This window comes from Bubalus kerabau, chromosome 7, assembly GCF_029407905.1.
Source record: "Bubalus kerabau isolate K-KA32 ecotype Philippines breed swamp buffalo chromosome 7, PCC_UOA_SB_1v2, whole genome shotgun sequence".
In the NCBI taxonomy this organism is placed as follows: Eukaryota; Metazoa; Chordata; class Mammalia; order Artiodactyla; family Bovidae; genus Bubalus; species Bubalus kerabau.
The window spans coordinates 5,759,937-5,778,991 of NC_073630.1; the positions used below are offsets into that span (position 1 = coordinate 5,759,937).

The 19,055-nt window shown below is 40.0% G+C and overlaps 1 protein-coding gene across 1 annotated transcript; it reads left to right on the forward strand.

The window, feature by feature from the left end:
• The first annotated feature begins 3,357 nt into the window (after nt 1–3,357).
• TKTL2 (transketolase like 2) lies at nt 3,358–6,429 on the forward strand. The gene is made up of 2 exons (XM_055587433.1): nt 3,358–6,194; nt 6,310–6,429. Exon 1 carries the CDS (start codon nt 4,040–4,042, stop codon nt 5,918–5,920), a length of 1,881 nt encoding a protein of 626 aa, XP_055443408.1. The 5' UTR covers nt 3,358–4,039; the 3' UTR covers nt 5,921–6,194; nt 6,310–6,429.
• The last annotated feature ends 12,626 nt before the right edge of the window (nt 6,430–19,055 follow it).

Below are 19,055 nucleotides of genomic sequence, written 5' to 3' on the forward strand. Positions count from 1 at the left end.
AGGAAAAAAAGTGAAAAATTTAAACAGGTACAAATAAATATTTGTTTATTTATAAACAAGTCAGGGGCAAAAACGGGTAAAATCAGGGGTAAAAACAAATAAACCATGGGCAAAAACTGGCAGCCTGAAGAAATGCTTTGTTCCCCCAACAAAATGTTCACAAATCTTCCAATTTTGCATGACTTTAGCTGGGCTTGTATTCTCCAATCTGTCAGAGGTCCCTCCAACCCTCTTACATCATATTCTACATATGTTTACTCATTTAACTCCCTAATCCAGTAGGTACTTGAATCTTCCAATCCCTACTTTAAGTGTATAAACCAAGATTAATAAATGAATAATTTCTTCCCATTTGCAGAAAACTTTTGACTGTCTTCCAAAATGACTTCTAAAACAAGTAACGGACTTTTGGCATTTGGCTTAAAAATTGGGGGCTGGCCTTTTGTCAGTAATAGTCACTTCTAAGTGGAGAAAATAGAATGTGGTAACACGTCTTTGATTTATTTGATTAAGTTGTGTTCACAGCCACATTGGATGACTTGTATTATCAAGTTACATATACATTATATTTATATGGTTATTTTCTTTCTATTTTTTTCAAAGGAAGCTTTATTCTTTCTTTTATAATTTTATTTATGTATGTATTTTTGGCTGTGCTAGATCTCTTTTGATGTTCACAGGGCTTTCATTAGTTGTGGCTCTCAGGCTCTATGGCACAGGCTCAGTAGTTGTGACGCACCGGCTTAGTTTTCAGGCAGCATGTGAGGTCTTCCTTCCCGGACCAGGGATCGAACCCATATTTCCTGCATTACTAGGCAGACTCTTAATGACTGGACCACCAGGGAAGCCCACTTATATGGTTACTTTCAATTGCATATTTGAAAATATATTTTTAAAGATTAAAATGCCTACAAGGAGTATTCATAATTTTTATAATATTTAAATTTCCATTTCTTCCCTTAAAAAAATCTCAGAACACTTAAAAATATTTTACAGATAATTTACAAAGCATTCTTTTCTATGTAGTCAAAAAAATTCCACACTGTCTCACAAAGCAACAGAGGGAAATTCACACTCATTATCTAAAGCAGTAAATTGCCAAGGCTGCATTCTTTACTTAACAAAATTGACCTTTACTAACATTAAGGGTAAGAACTTTCTGTTTAATAATTTGGGAGATAATTGTGCAGTACTTTAAACAAATGGAAGAATTTGGGAAATTTAAAAGAAATGTTAAGTAGTTCTTATTTCTCCCATTTTTTTTTTCAAGTAAGCACTGCCTCATAGACCATTTTAAACTGTCACGTTTAGCTTCCAATTTTTAGGGTTAATTGGGTGGGCTGCCATCTATGGGGTCACACAGAGTCGGACACGACTGAAGTGACTTAGCTGCAGTAGCAGAGCTCTCTTTAGTCAAAATAATAGTGAATTGCCTACATTTATGTTAACTGCTTTCCTGTCAGCCCCTAGTAGTTTGCTGTTTTGATATAGCATTTTTTTTTTTTTTCTAACTTCCATCTTACTAACATCTGGTTTGGTATGTTTTTATTTTGTCTTCCTTTAGTAGTGTAAAAAGATAAGTCAGTATTAATTTGTAAAAGGAATGCTGAGTAATACAAGATGGACTTCTAAGGATTTTTCTGATCCCAGCATTTCTCCAGCAAGTCTTAAAATGTTGTCTGTATCATACCATTATGGTTTATTCTAATATATAGTATTAAAAATAAAAATCGTAAGTTACAAGTAATATGTAAAGTTTATCTGAGATATAATGTAAGAGACATATAAAGAACAGTAAGACCCCCTTAGTTGTTTACAACCCAACTGAACATTGAAATTATCATGGGAGTTTTAAAAATTATTGGTGCTTAGATCCTTTACCCAGAAATTCCGATTTGGCTGTTTTGGAATGCAGCCTGGACACAAGATTTGTTTGTTTAACTCCTCAGATAACTCTAAAGTACAACCAATGTTGAAAACCACTGAACTAAGCCAATCTGCAGATTATTGGTTCTTAACTTCGACTAAACAGTAGGCAATTAGTCAAACAATAATCCGTATCAATGCTGCCAGGAACAAAGAGCTTTATTTGGGGTCTTAGGAATTGCCATTCTGGAAGCACAAATTGGGGTGAAGTTAAAGAGTTTTCTGGAGAAGGCAATGGCACCCCACTCCAGTACTCTTGCCTGGAAAATCCCATGGACGGAGGAGCCTGGTAGGCTGCAGTCCATGGGGTCGCTAAGAGTCGGACACGACTGAATGACTTCATTTTCACTTCTCACTTTCACGCGTTGGAGAAGGAAATGGCAACCCACTCCAGTGTTCTTGCCTGGAGAATCCCAGGGACAGGGGAGCCTGGTGGGCCGCCGTCTATGGGGTCACACAGAGTTGGACACGACTAAAGTGACTTAGCAGTAGCAGTAAAGAGTTTTCAAGGAAGAGAAAGAGCCAGGGACTTATAAAGACAAAAGTCACAAGTTTGTTAAAGCTCTCTGGAAAGAATTATCACTGATCCTTGTGCAGCAAGGAGATATTTGTTCTTAAGGGATATGCTGTCAGAGTTATTTAGGGTAAGGGTCCAACAAGCACCTTAAATTTCTGAAGCATAGGGCAGAGTTCTGGATGCTTGAGTTAAGACAGTAAGTGATAAGAAGTTCAGAGTCCATCAAGAATCACTTCCTCAGTAGCCTCCCAGCTCCATTTCGGAGATCTCTCTTGGCAATACTAAATTTGTTTTATTTTCCTCCCAGATAAGTAACAGGTGCATTAAAACTATAGTGTTTGAAACTCTAGTCCCATAGATTAGAATTTAGCTTCTCTTGAGGTGGAGTCCAGGAGATAAGTCTGTTTTGTTTCCAGTGTGATGATTTTAATGTGAAGTTAAAACTAAGTATTATTACTCAAAAATTAAGCTGTTTAATACCACAGCATGGGAGAGATATAGTACTGTTATTGTGTTTTTGTGTTTTTAGATAACATGCTAACCTTGGCCTGGTAGAAGCACTCAGTGGCAGAAGTTTAGTTATATAACTAAAGCAAGTAAGTTAATTATATTTAAAAAGTATTATTAGTAAGTGTATTTTAGGATACGTGGGGGGAATTACAGTTCTAGATACCCTACCATTCAGCGGTTCTAAATTTGATCTTCGTGAAAATTTTGCATATTATCGTATTTCTATCTGCGAGTCAGAGTCAGAATTTTCACCAACACAAAGCTGAAGAGCAATTATCGTCCAATTAAAAATAAATAAAAAGAATTTCCAGCTGCTCTGGAAAGTCTCATTGACATGGTGTTGCCATATCCATTAGACTGACAGTAACTCTGGATCATTTCTATTAATGCTGGGCTACAGAACAGTGCATGGGCTTCCCAGGTGGCTCAGTGGTAAAGAATTCATTTCCCCATGCAGGAAATGTAGGACACTTGGGTTCTATACCTGGATCAGGGAAGAAGCTCTTGAAGGAGGAAATGGCAACGCACTCCAGTATTCTTGCACTTGAAAAATGCTATCAACAGAGGAGCCTGGAGGACTACAGTCCTCAGGAATGCAGAGACTGACCGGACTTTGCAACCGAGCACCCAGGCACAGAACAGTGCGGATGTCTCAGGCAGCCTCAAGGCAGGAAAAAACAGCAGGACCTCAACAAACAGCATCCCATAATGCAGGGATAAAAGAAAGCCCTTTTGAATTTATACTGAGGAAAAGTATAAAGAAGTTTAATTATTTTTAATAATGTTAAGCATGTAAATGACTAAGTATTAAAACCCATTCACTGGAAGAAGCCTGCGGGGCAGGGCGAGGACCTAGGCCTGGGTGGTAAGCAGGTTCCTTCCGGAGGTGGAGCCAGGACTCCCTATCACAAGATGAAGCTGCACTAATGTTTCCAGGGGCAGCGGCTGCAGCCACTGGGGTCACGATTAACAGACGGAACCTCCAGAGCTCATTTCCCCGAGGCAAGGACAGGCACGCCGTCAGGTGACGGAACCGCCGTGGCACTGCTCCGTCTGCCCCGCACAGGAACCTGGGAAGGCGCCGACATGGCGGACAGCGAGACACTGGACGCGACCACAGTGCAAGTGCTGCAGGACCTGGCCAACCGCCTGCGCGTCCATTCCATCAGGGCTACATGTGCCTCTGGCTCCGGCCACCCCACATCGTGCTGCAGCGCGGCAGAGATCGTGTCGGTGCTTTTCTTCCACACAATGAGGTACAGACAGACTGAGCCCGCGCACCCCGACAACGACAGATTCGTCCTTTCCAAGGGTCATGCCGCTCCACTGCTCTATGCTGCCTGGGTGGAGGCAGGCAGCATCAGTGAACCCGACCTGCTGAACTTGAGGACAATTCATTGCGACCTCGAGGGACACCCCACCCCCAGGCTGTCGTTTGTGGATGTGGCGACAGGATCGCTCGGGCAAGGGTTGGGGGCTGCGTGTGGAATGGCTTATACTGGCAAGTACTTGGACAAAGCCAGCTACCGGGTATTCTGCCTCCTGGGCGACGGTGAGTCCTCAGAAGGCTCCATCTGGGAAGCTTTGGCCTTTGCTTCCCACTACGGTTTGGACAATCTCGTGGCAGTGTTCGACGTGAACCGCTTGGGGCAAAGTGGCGTTGCGCCCCTGAAACACTGCACAGACATCTATCGGAATCGCTGCGAGGCCTTTGGGTGGAATACTTACTTAGTAGATGGCCATGATGTGGAGGCGTTGTGCCAGGCTTTTTCTCAAGCTGCTCAAGGGAAGAACAAGCCCACTGCCATAATTGCAAAGACCTTCAAGGGCCGGGGTATTCCAAATGTTGAGGATGCAGAAAATTGGCATGGAAAGCCACTGCCAAAAGAAAGAGCAGATGAAATCATTAGACTAATTAAAAGTCAGATAAAGACCAACAGGACTCTCCTACCAAAACCTCCTGTTGAAGGCTCACCTCCAGTCAGCATCACAAATATAAAAATGACCTGTTTGCCTGATTATAAAGTTGGTGACAAGGTAGCTACTCAGAAAGCATATGGTTTGGCTCTGGCTAAACTGGGCCTTGCAAATGAAAGAGTTGTTGTCCTGGTTGGTGACCCAAAGAACTCCACCTTTTTTGAAATATTCAAGAAAGAACATCCTGAACGTTTTATTGAGTGTTTTGCTGCGGAACAAAACATGGTGAGTGTGGCACTGGGCTGTGCCACACGTGGTCGAACCATTACTTTTGTTACTACTTTAGCTGCCTTTTTGACTAGAGCATTTGATCAGATCCGGATGGGAGCCATATCTCAAAGTAATATAAATCTTATTGGTTCTCACTGTGGGGTGTCTGTTGGTGAAGATGGCCCTTCCCAGATGGCCTTGGAAGATCTAGCCATGTTCCGGAGCATTCCCAATTGCACTGTTTTCCTCCCAAGTGATGCTGTCTCCACAGAGCATGCTGTTTATCTGGCTGCCAATAGTGAAGGAATGTGCTTCATTCGGACCAGCCAATCAGAAACTGCAGTTATTTATACCCCACAAGAAAATTTTCAGATTGGAAGGGCCAAGGTCATCCGCCACAGCAATAATGACAAAGTCACAGTAATTGGAGCTGGAGTTACTCTGCATGAAGCCTTAGCAGCTGCTGATGCTCTTTTTCAGCAAGATATTTCTATCTGTGTTATTGACCCATTTACCATTAAACCCCTGGATGCTGCCACCATCATCTCCTGTGCAAAAGCTACTGATGGCCGGGTTGTCACAGTGGAAGATCATTATCAAGAAGGTGGCATTGGTGAAGCTGTGTGTGCAGCAGTGTCTGGGGAGCCTGACATCCATGTTCATCAGCTGTCGGTGTCAGGAGTGTCTGAAAGAAACAGGAAACCTAGTGAATTACTGAGTATGTTTGGTGTCAGTGCTAGACACATCATAGCAGCTGTGAAATATACTTTAATGAACTAAAATAGCCGATTTTTTAAAATGTTAGTCTCTTTGTGTTGGTTTTAAAACCCTGTTGGGCCTTTTTGTTTATTATTTAAACAAAGCCATTTAAGAGCTTGTTTCATTCCTAATTCAGAAATTCAAGTCAACTACTTTTCTTTTAAACTGTGACTATATATACAAGTCTCACTCAGTGTTGAATCATTAGTAGTTTAAGTAACAGAATACAACAACCTAATATGAAGTTTGCTGATAAGACTGCAAATAATTGACTAATTTGGGAATTAATGTAGAGGTAAGTTTCCTAAATGTAATTTATTTGTAAATAAAATGTGAATTTCATTGTAGACTTCAGTAGCCTAGGTTTTGAGGCAAGTATGAGGTTTCATGTAATGTCATCCCTCCTGCAGCTTCCTGGATAATTTTTGATTACAGTTGCCTGGAAATTCCCTTCAAAGTTTGTCTTCTCTCCTCTGCAGTTTAGAGACTGGAGGGCAGCAGTGAAAGCATCTTATGATGTACCTCATTGCTTCAGTGACTGTTCTGTGAAGAGATGAAAGCCTGACTACATCTGGTTTGCACACTACAATGTTTTGTGAGGTTTCAGAAATGTTTTATTTTCTCAGTGACCAAACCAATTTGCTAACTTGATTGTATTCATCTACTCAGGAAACTAGAATTAATGTAATAAAGTATTTAAAAACCAATAACTTTATTCAGTTTGTGTCATGTATGTGTGAATTGGTTTCTCTCTGATAAAACAAAACAAAAAACTTCTATCTAAACCAGAAACAGAAAGAGGCATATTCCCTCAATAGAGGAAAATGTCCCAGCTGGAGACAAATCACTGGAAAACAATGTGTGGACTGAAGCACACCCCTCACTTTTTGCTGTGAGTACATAGATTATATGGCTGGAATGTAAGAATGAAGTACTAGTCAGGTAAATCAAAGCCAGACCCAAAGTTCAAAAGTAAATTTAAAATGACTTTTTGTCAGGTAATTCCTTAGTTTTATTACCTTCATTAAGTGTCATCATTAAGTTCATTGGACACATAACCCAATTTGTTCTGGAAGGTATCATAGAAACCAAAAATCACTAACCTGGGAATCAGAGAAATGGGGGCCTGCTCAGAACAGTAGTAATATTGTCTGCACTTTTTCTCTGAGCTGGTTCTGGTTTCTTCTTTTGAAAATTGATGATAATTGCTCTATTTCCTAAGATTCAAAAATCACTTTGTAAAATTAAAAACAGTTGCTATAGGATTATTGTAGGAATTTAGAAAATACAGATACACAACAAATTTAGCTCATTTGTCTCACTATAGAAAAATCCATTTGTAGTATGCATATATAACTGTAGCTCTTAAAATATGGTCATTCCCATGTAGTAACATCAATCAGATGTATCCATGGATGGGGTGCTATTGAATAAAAGTCTTTATCCTTAAAGTTTTTAAACCTTACTCAAAGGTTGTTGCTGAACCACGAAAGACGCCAGGATTCTTGGCCTCTGGAGGAGAAGAATTCAATCCGGGGCCAGAGACGAGGCTCGATGGCTCAGAGCTTTTGTGTAATAAAGTTTTATTAAAGTATAAAAGAGAAAGAATGCTTCTGACATAGACATCAGAAGGGGGCAGAAAGAGTACCCATCCCCCTGCTAGTCTTTAGCTGGATGTTATATAGCTACTAGCAGTCTGCTAATTAAAGAAAGAAAATGTCTCAAAACTCAGAGAATGGCACCAGACCTCACCCACAAGATGCATTTTGAGATCATCTTGGCACCAGGTGAGATATCCTGGGCCATAAATATAGAGAAGGGGAAACAAATGTAACACTAGTTTGTTTCTTCCTGCCTCATAAGAGAGAAAAAATGTCTGACACTCGCAGCCTATTTCCTCTGTTTGGAGACCCTGGCCTTCCTGCCTGTTACAACCTCTCTACTATTGATTTACACACAGATTAAAACAGATAAAATACCAGCACAAAATTACTTGTCCTAATTTGAGTGTGTATACCAGGAAAGAGCTTCAGTTTTTATGACTTGTAACTTGAAGGTGGGCTGCAAAATGCTTTGCTTCCAATCAAATATGCATAAACACAGCTGTAATAATGAGAGAACTTCAGGGTGGAATCTCAGAAATGATCAAAAATATTTTTGTAAGAGGGTGGAGAAGGCATTAATCTCTCCTGTAAAGATTCTGTCCCACAGGGCATCAATCAGTGGCTGGCAAATCCAGAAGGAAGAAATGGGAGATGAGACTTCTATCTCGTATCTACAGTTTGTCATGTAAGATGAAATCAAATCCAATTGTGTTATATTAAATATTCTCCAGCTTTGAATATGTCTTGAGATCATGTAACTGCCCATGGAAACCAGAGAATCATTCTGACTGATACTAATCTTAACCCCTAAAGCTTGTGTATATGCAGTTTTGACTTGGATGAACACCTGGTCACTGGTTTAACTCAGGTCTTCTATTCATTGTTTTGCCTAGAAAAATGTCATCTCAATTAAAAAAGCTTGATGACATTCCAGGGACAGCTGTGACTACATCTGCTCCCTGGCTTATGGTTCAGATAACAAAGACCAAAGATGGGAAAAGGCAGGAGGTGGCAAACACCAGCAGGCAAAATCTATTTGCCTTCCATTTTTGTGCAACTCCAAACTCAGAAAAATCCTGTGGACAGAGAAACCTGTCAAGCTACAATCCACAGGGTCACAAGAGAGTAGGATGTGACTTAGCAACTAAACAAACAGCAAAAAGTTATGTATGGCTTTATACTTTAGATGGTTAAAAAAATGTTAAAAGTAGCATTTTGTGAAAACTATGAAATTCAAATGTCCATGGATGAAATTTGGTGGTAACACAGCCACATTCCTTCATTTATAAATTATCTGTGGCTGCCTTGGAACTACCACAGCAGAATTGACATCAGTTGTTGACATTTGTCATAACTGTGACACACACTTTATGGTCTACAAAGCCTAAAATATGTACTCTCTGGATTTTTACAGTAGAAGTTTGCAAATCCTGAGGTAGAACATTGAAGCGAGGTGAGGGTGACAATATTCAGGTGGAGGTGATAAGGATGGCCTGTGGAGGTCAGGCTTCGTGGCTACCTCTATCTTTGGCTACAAAGTGTTGGTAAGATTGGAGGTTTCTGGCTTACCACATTGAGGCCACCACGTTGAGGAGTAAAGACACACGCATTAGAGAGGTTCTGTGTGATGCGTGACAGTCTGGGAATATAGGGAGGGAATTTGGGAACATAGGAAGGTGTAATCTCACTGAGAAAGGGACCACCAGTGATTAGAGTCCCTCAGTTTAGTTCAGTTCAGTTCAGTCGCTCAGTCGTGTCCGACTCTTTGTGACCCCATGAATCGCAGCACGCCAGGCCTCCCTGTCCATCACTAATTCCCGGAGTTCACTCAGACTCACGTCCATTGAGTCAGTGATGCCATCCAGCCATCTCATCCTCTGTCATCCCCTTCTCCTCCTGCCCCCAATCCCTCCCAGCATCAGAGTCTTTTCCAATGAGTCAACTCTTCACATGAGGTGGCCAAAGTACTGGAATTTCAGCTTTAGCATCATTCCTTCCAAAGAAATCCCAGGGCTGATCTCCTTCAGAATGGACTGGTTGGATCTCCTTGCAGTCCAAGGGACTCTCAAGAATCTTCTCCAACACCACAGTTCAAAAGCATCAATTCTTGGACTCTCAGCCTTCTTCACAGTCCAACTCTCACATCCATACATGACCACCATAAAAACCATAACCTTGACTAGACAGACCTTAGTTGGCAAAGTAATGTCTCTGCTTTTCAATATGCTATCTAGGTTGGTCATAACTTTCCTTCAAAGAGTAAGAGTCTTTTAATTTCATGCCTGCAATCACCATCTGCAGTGATTTTGGAGCCCCCCAAAATAAAGTCTGACACTGTTTCCACTGTTTCCCCATCTATTTCCCATGAAGTGATGGGATCAGATGCCATGATCTGAGTTTTCTGAATGTTGAGTTTTAAGCCAACTTTTTCACTCTCCTCTTGCACTTTCATCAAGAGGCTTTTTAGTTCCTCTTCACTTTCTGCCATAAGGGTGGTGTCATCTGCATATCTGAGGTTATTGATATTTCTCCTGGCAATCTTGATTCCAGCTTGTGCTTCTTCCAGCCCAGCGTTTCTCATGATGTACTCTGCATAGAAGTTAAATAAGCAGGGTGACAATATATAGCCTTGACATATTCCTTTTCCTATTTGGAACCAGTCTGTTGTTCCATGTCCAGTTCTAACTGTTGCTTCCTGACCTGCATATAGGTTTCTCAAGAGGCAGGTCAGGTGGTCTGGTATTCCCATCTCTTTCAGAATTTTCCACAGTTGGTTGTGATCCACACAGTCAAAGGCTTTGGCATAGTCAATAAAGCAGAAATAGCTGTGTTTCTGGAACGATTAGAGTCCCTACTTGCTATTAAATCCCCCATCTATTGGTCCCAATGTTGCTGAATTTATGTGGAAAGATATGGTTGGTAGTGATTTTCAGCAGAGGAGATGACGATGTGTTTGGAGAAACCTTTGGAAATTTGGATGAAAGAAAAGTATAAGAAAACATACTTCCCTTTCTTTCAACTCTCACTGAAGGAACTGGGGAGAAAATGTTACCATTTCCTTCTCTAGGGATCTTCCCAAGCAGGGATCAAACCAAGTCTCCTGCGTTGGCAGGTGAATTCTTTACTGCTGAATCACTAGGGAAGCCCAAAATATACCTAATATGTGTTGATTCGGGCTTCCTCAGCGGCTCAGCAGTAAAGAATCTGCCTGTAATGCAGGAATTGCAGGAGCCGCAGCAGATTCCATCCCTGGTTGGGGAAGATCCCCTGGAGGAGGGCATGGCAACCCATCCCTGTATTCTTGACTGGAGAATCCCATGGACAGAGGAGCCTGGTGGGCTACAGTCCATAGGGTCACAGAGTCTTACACAACTGAAGAGACTTAGCACACATGCACACATGTTAATTTGATGAAGCCAGAAAGGCAGTTATGCCGGGTGCTGCAAGGCTAGCCGAGTCTCCACTGCACTCTCAGGCACTTTCGCAAGCACTGTTAAAGGATGTCTGCTCTAAGTTGGGCATTGTGGAGGTAAAGCTCAAAATCAACATTCAGCATGGCAGGGGCGCCTCCTACCAAGAATGAATGCTGACTTATCAGAAGGTATGCTGCCAGGAGCTGAACAATAAAGTAAAGAACCCACTGACATCCCCAAGGGAGAGGTGGCCAACCATTTAGTTGGGTCCAGGGGCTCTGTGAAGTGGAAGACACAGGACCACATACAGCTCCGGAGTTGGAGTGTTTTCCTCCAAAAGGCAGACTGCCAAGTTTTCCAGATTCTTACATTTCATACCTTCAAAAGGAGAACAACATGCATAAAATTTCTTGAACACAGTATCATTTCCCAATGAAAAATTATTTTACCAGTAATATGCTGATTAATAGATTGCAGACCCCTCTGTCCATGGGATCCTCCAGGTAAGAATACTGAAGTGGGTTGCCACATCCTCCTCCAAGGGGGTTAATAGATCAGTATATTTCAAAAGTGGACTAAGTATCCCACACATGTAGATGAAGATTAACTGACACACACATATACAGACCTGTATGTTCATGCACATGTGTGCATCACATGATTTATGCCACGTGTTTAAAAGAACATTACTAGATGAATAATAGTATTGTTCAGTCACTAATTCATGTCTAACTCTTTGAGACCCCATGGACTGCAGCACACCAGGCTTCCCAGTCCTTCACTATCTCCCGCAGTTTGCTCAAACTCATGTTCATTGAGCAAACAATGCCATCCAACCATCTCATCCTCTCTCCCCCTGTCCCCCTGTCCTCCTGCCCTCAATCTTTCCCTACAGTCCATAGGGTCACATAGAGTTGGACACAACTGAAGCGACTTAGAATGCACATGTCTGAGAAATATTAATGAGAACTTCCCACAGCACCCAGATGCTGCTAAACTCATCTCGTGTCTCTCTGTCCTTGGCCTTATAGATTTGCCTCTTTAGAATCAAGTCTGCTACTACTCTGTTCCTGGGGCACCACTGGAGTTTTTTTTTTTTTCTTATATAGCATTTTATTTTTTTATTTTTTTTTTAATTTTATTTTATTTTTAAACTTTACATAATTGTATTAGTTTTGCCAAAGTTTTGTTTATACACAGAAGGCTTGAAAGCAGGGTTGGGAAAATTCACTTTGGCTTAAGTTAGCTGTCTTCTTAATATAGTCCTAAAATTACAGTGATATGTAATAATCTATTTCTGGAACCTTAAAAGGCATATTTTTATTTTCTCTTTTCACCTAAACATCTTTCCCTGAACTGTTTACACAAATAGCTTTTACTCTCTAGGTGACAGACTCATGCTGACTATGTAATATATATTAATTACCACAAAAAGTCACCTAACGCAATCAGCTGTACAAGTCAAGTTTATTTGTTAGAAATAGGTTGGTTTGGTTAATTGGCAGTTTACTGTTTCTGGGGAATACAAGAATGTCAGACTATTTTACCTGTTTATACCAATCCACCCTCACATAAATGCTATTATTTTCTTGTATTTTAAGTCCTTCCATACATAATTTTAGTTTAAAAGCTAACAAATCATTTTGATGTGTATCATCCAAACATGAAGTGCACAGTTCAGTGAGTTTTCACAAAGTGGAAACACTCTTCTAACTCATATTGAATCAACAATTATAATAGTTGTCCCAAAGCTGCTTTCTGTCCCCTTCCCATGGATTGATTATTTCCTCTTTTATCCTCCAAGTAACTATTCTAATGTCTAACTCCATTGATTACCTTTACCTGTTTTTAAACTTTATATATGTAGAATGATACAGTGTGTACTATTTTGTATCTGGCTTCATTTACTCAACATTGGGTTTACAAAATTTTCCACGTGATTACCTGTATTAAAGTGAAAGTGAAGTCATTCAGTTGTGTCCGACTCTTTGTGACCCCATGGACTGTAGCCTACCAGGCTCCTCTGTCCATGGGATTTTCCAAGCAAGAGTACTGGAGTAGGTTGCCATTTCCTTAATGTTCATTAAATTTCTCCCCTGTATAGTATTTCAGATCATGAATATACCACAATGTGCATGTCCATTTAAATGATTAATGAACATTGTTTTCAGTTTGGAGCTATAACAAATAGTGCTGCTATGAATATTATTATACACTATCATGATGAACACAAAGGTTTATTTTTATTGGTTATAGAAATCAGGAGTCATTACTTTGTGACTTTGTTATACTATGTCCACCTTTAGTAGAAACTTCCAAGTATTTCTCTACAAGGGGAATTTTTATTTGCTAAGTCTTGCAACCCACTCCACAGTGATCATACTAATTTACACACTTAGAACTTGAAAGTTCAGGTTGCATCCCATTCTTGTCAACATCTGCTTTAATCTATATTTTTTATTGAAGTATAGTTTATTTACAATTTTCTGTCAATTACTGCTGTGTAGCAAAGTGATTCAGTAATACATATAGAGACATTTTTATATTCTTTTCCATTATGGTTTATCACAGGATATTGAGTGTCATTCCCTGTGCTATACAGTAGGACCTGTTGCTTTTCCATTTTATATATGATAGTTTACATCTCTTAATCCCAGTCTCCCACTCTATCCCTCCCCTAACAGCCCCCCTCTGTGGTAATCAACAGTCTGTTATGTAATTCTATTATTTTTTTTAAATTTTAGTATTGGAGTTTGTTGTTTAAATGGCATTGCATCCTGGTTTTAATTTGTATCCCCTTATGGCTAATACAATTGGGCATCTTAGTATGTTCATTGGTCATGCAAAGGTGTCTATTCAATTGTTTTGCATGGAGGTTCTTTGCCTTTATATTTTGATTTTATGGGTGCTTTGTGTATTGTGCATACACACATTTGTTGGATACATGTATTTCAAATATCTGCTCTCACTCTGTGAACTGCCATTTTACTCCCTTAAGAATTCTTCTAATAAACAGAAACATTCATTTTAATGTAGTCCTACTTACCATCATATTTCCTCTCTAGGTATTGTGTTTAAAAAGTCTTTAGTTTCCCCAAGGTTATTAAAGATGTTTTATGTTTTCTTCTGCAAATTTTATATTTTTATCTTTCACTTGTTGTTCAGTCAGTCAATCATGTCTGTGTCTGACTGTTTGCGACCCCATGAACTACAGCATGCCAGGCTTCCCTGTCCTTCACCATCTCCCAGAGTTTGCTCAACCTCATGTCCTTTGAGTCAGTGATGCCATCCAACCAGAGATCTACAATTCATGTGGTTCAGTTCAGTTCAGTTGCTCAGTCATGTCCAACTCTTTGCGACCCCGTGAATTGTAGCATGCCAGGCCTCCTTTTCCATCACCAACTCCCGGAGTTCACTCAAACTCACGTCCATCGAGTCGGTGATGCAATCCAGCCATCTCATCCTCTGTCATCCCCTTCTCCTCCTGCTCCCAATCCCTCCCAGCATCAGAGTCTTTTCCAATGAGTCAACTCTTCGCAGGAGGTGGCCAAAGTACTGGACTTTCAGCTTTAGCATGATTCCTTCCAAAGAAATCTCAGGGCTGATCTCCTTCAGAATGGACTGGTTGGATCTCCTTGCAGTCCAAGGGACTCTCTAGAGTCTTCTCCAACACCACAGTTCAAAAGCATCAATTCTTCAGCACTCAGCTTTCTTCACAGTCCAACTTTCACATCCATACATGACTACTGGAAAAAACATAGCCTTGACTAGACAGACCTTTGTTGGCAAAGTAATGTCTCTGCTTTTCAATATGCTATCTAGGTTAGTCATAACTTTCCTTCTGGTTGTGAAATTTTCAAAGTGCCAAAGAAACATTTCAAAATATTGATTCTGGCAAAGCCACCTTTACTGAAGTTCCTATGAGCCAGCCATAAGTCATTGTGCCTTTTCTTGCCTTACTGTTAACTTTGGTAAAGTAAAGCCTGGAATTAGAAAGTTATTTTAACCTATGTGTGTATACTCTCAATTCAATATACATTATAGGTTGGAGTGGTGGCAGTGATGACATTTTATGCACAAGACCTTTCCTGCTATCTCTCAGTAACTGTCAAAGCACTGATGCTTAGAGTCTCAGGAAAGCAAAACCAAACAACAGTAAAAAATACTGAAGATGGCAGCACTTCATTTTATCCAGCCCAAACATCCTGACAAGTTGTTATGCCTTATCTATGAATTTTAGAAAGGGACTATTAAAGATTTACAAAAAGCATTTTAAGTCTCCTCATTAAGAAGAAAGTCAAGTCTCTCATTCACTTATGTCTATAGTATGAAATGATACTCTGCATGATTGACTGTAGCCATGAAATTAGAAGACGATTGCTTCTTGGCAGGAAAGCTATGACCAACCTAGACCATGTGGTAAAAAGCAAAGACATCACTTTTCTCACAAAGGTCCATATAGTCAAGGCTATAGTCTTTCCAGTAGTCATGTCTGAGTGTGAGAGCTGGACCATAAAGAAGGCAGAGTGCCAAAGAATTTATGCTTTCCAACTGTGGTGCTGGAGAAGACTCTTGAGAGTCCCTTGGACAGCAAGGAGATTAAACCAGTCAATCCTAAAGGAAATCAACCCTGAATACTTATTGGAAGGACTGATGCTGAAGCTGAAGCTCCAATACTTTGGCCATCTGATGGGAAGAGCTGACTCATTGGAAAAGACCCTCATGCTGGGAAAGATTGAAGGCAGAAGAAGAGGGTGACAGAGGACGAGATGGTTGGATGGCATCACTGATGCAATGAACATGAACTTGAGCAAATTCCAGGAGATGGTGAGGGCCCGGGCAGCTGGGCATGCTGCAGTCCATGGGGTCATGAAAAGTCGGACACGACTTGGCAACTGAACAACAACAACAATGATTTCAAGGCAGAGGAAGTGAGATGTTCCATGTTTACTTCTGATGGACCAAATTACTGTTTAATTTTTTGTGTGTGTGTTATTTGTTTAGAATCACAGATGAGATTTTGTGTGTGTGTGTGGGACAAGATTCCTGGATAATGCATGTGCATTGTTTTCTTTAGGTGTAAAACTTGTGCTTGTTGTCACCAATAAACCATTTCTCTGCTTTTTCATCTTTGATATTCTTGTTTATCTCTGAGTGTCCATTGCTACCATGTATTTACTAAATTTAAATTAACCTAAAATTCAGGATATCATGGATTCTACTTCACGAAGAGTTCATTTAAAAGATAGCCATTAATTACCTGTTGCAAAGCTTATGTTTACTTTTGGTCCAATACTTTCTTTTATTTTTGATGCTAATTTCCACAAATTAAAAACTTCGCTCTTTATAGTACATATTAAAAGCAGCTGCAGAACTAAATGTACCCCTGTTGCAATCTAGGACAACCTAGGGCATGGTGCCCTGAACTTTAGAGAACTTGCTTTATTTAGTCAGGATTAATTTATCCCTTTCAGGTTTGATATATCATTTTAATTCCATTGAATGTATTACAATAATAATTTTATTTAAAAGGTAATATTAATATGACAGAAGTTACATCCTTAATATAATAACAAAAAATTAGTTGTAACTTTAAATTTTCTGGTAGTAGATGAGCAAGAAATTTCAAGACCACTGGTTTTAATTAATGAGGACTCATTTATACCAGACAGATATGACAAATTGTTGACCTGAGGGATGAATCCAGCCCACAAAGGTCATCCTATTGCAGCCCAAGGTTGAAATAAATCTAAAATGTGTTTTCTTACAAAAACTAAAAATGTTTCAAGATTCCAAGCTGACATAATTAAGATAACTCTGTAGCAAACAAGATTAGTTTAATCATTTTAGTTTAGTTAAAAAAAAAACAAAGCTATGTCTTCTGATTCATCACTGTTAAGAATAAAACAAGCTTATATCTTATTTTACTTGAGTTTGCTTTTTCCAAACTTAAGTAGATTTACTGATTAACTAGGCTAACTTTACTCTTACATGTTTATGATTATAAAAAATTAGATTTTATTCACTTTAATTGAATCATTATTCTGACTAGCTTTTCTCAAGTCAGGATCATCTTGAGGATAACTTGAGGATAATCTAAGTCAGCTTGAGGATAATTTCCAAGATTTTTAGGTAACCTAAAACCTTGAACTGATGTTGACAATTCAGATAATAGACTGTGAGTTCAGACTTCTGGTAGACATCATTTAGACAACTCTTAGACCATAGCACTGGACTGAATCAGCATATCCAGAACTCAGTTTCAGTTGTGACTAGCAACCCAAGATCCAGAAGGACAGAAATTAATCACTGAATTAACTGATGAGGGGAAATTTATGGTGGTTACCTGTTTGAAATATTTATGATTTTGTCTCTTTATGTTCTATTTTTCTGAATATGTAAGACAGCTACTTCTTAACCAAAAATGATTTCATAAATTCTGCTTTTGTAACATATGTGAAAAAACTTTAATGTCTGACTCTCAGGATCCCCTTCTCCCCAGAATTGAAAAGCTTACAAGATCTGCCTATGTTTTGTGGCAGTTATCTTGGGGTAACTCTAAGAAGACCCGCTGTCCTAAGAAGCTGGGTTTCTCTAAGAAGCTGTCCTCCTTCTTACCAAGTTACGGCTGCTTATATTGTGCAACCAAGCCTTTGCCTGAAGAGTCTTGAGGGTGGTGGTCAACAACCAGGGTGTGACAAGACATTTCAAGGAATTAACTCTGATGCTCTGTGCGACCAATGGCCACAAAGACCTCTCAGGACCCTGGCCTGGAATGAGTGGAAAGGCAGTTAAATCCAGCATCCTAGAGAAAAGCCATACAAGGTTTTAGATACTATGGTGCAAACTAGCAGAGAGAGTTTTTTTTGGATTTGAATTCTTAGCCTCAGAATAGCAAACCATAGAGGCTTTCTTCTTCTTTTTTTTTTAATCTTTCCCTGTGTGTGTGTGTGTGTGTGTTCACACGCGTGTGCTACTCACAAACATGTCAACATTTAACCTGCATTATTAGTTTTTCTCCATCAGTTAAACAATGGTCTATTTACTTTTGGCTGCATTGGGTCCTTCTCGCGGCATATGGGCCTTCTCCATCAGTTAAACAATGATTTGTCTATCTTTGGCTGCACTGGGTCCTTCTTGCTGCATATGGGCTCTCTCTCATTGTGGTGTGTGGGGGCTGCTCTCTACCTTCTCACTGTGGTGGCTTCTCTTGTGGAGCACAGGCTCTAGAGTGTGGGCTCAGTAGTTATGGGCATGGGCTTAGTTGTTCCATGGTGTGTGGGATCTTCTCGCACCAGGGATTGAACCCGTGTCCTCAGCATTGGCAAGCGGACTCTTAACCACTGGTCCACCAGGGAAATCCCATGGAGGCTTCTTAAACACACAGAGTCTCTCACCTACATTGCTCATGGACCTCATGCTTCTCTTTGCTACTCTCCTTTCACTCACCACAACCACGGTATCTGTAATTGTACAGTAAAGACAGCTCCCTGCCACACACAGACATTATTGTAGGAGATACCATGCTTTCACTTACTATAGCAACGATGTCTCTTTGTTGGTCATGAAAGTGGCTTGTGAATTTTCAGTCAAGTCATTGACTCTTTAGTGTTTCCTCTGCTGAGTCTATGAAAATCAGATTCTTCCAGGCACTGTTTCCCCATGTGATGTCACCACAGATTGACTGTAACCCTCCTTGGTGGACAGGGCTTGACTAAACCCTTCTCTCCATGCTGTTCTCCAGGCAATTTCCTATAATTTTGACAGTGTTTCCCATTTCTAAGGCTTGCTTCTATCTTTTTTTGTTTGTTTTGCTCCGCTTTCTTATGGTCTCTGGGACCTCTGCATCTATCTGTTCTTTTTTTCTGAAACTTTGCAGAAAAAAGGTGGAGTACAAGGAGGATGGTAGAAGCCAGATGAAAACAAGAAAGGATCAAATAAATAGTGAGGAAGTTAAGCCAATGACATAAGACAAGTCTTTTGAGAATTTCTGCCACTAACAGGTTCATGGACTTTAAGATTAGTGAAACAGACATATGCATCAGCTTAGAAATCAATGGAGAAAGAATGCTTTAGATTTTTAAAGATGAAGGCAGAAATTTAGTAAGTCCAGAGCACTGAAGGAAGGAGTGGCTTTGA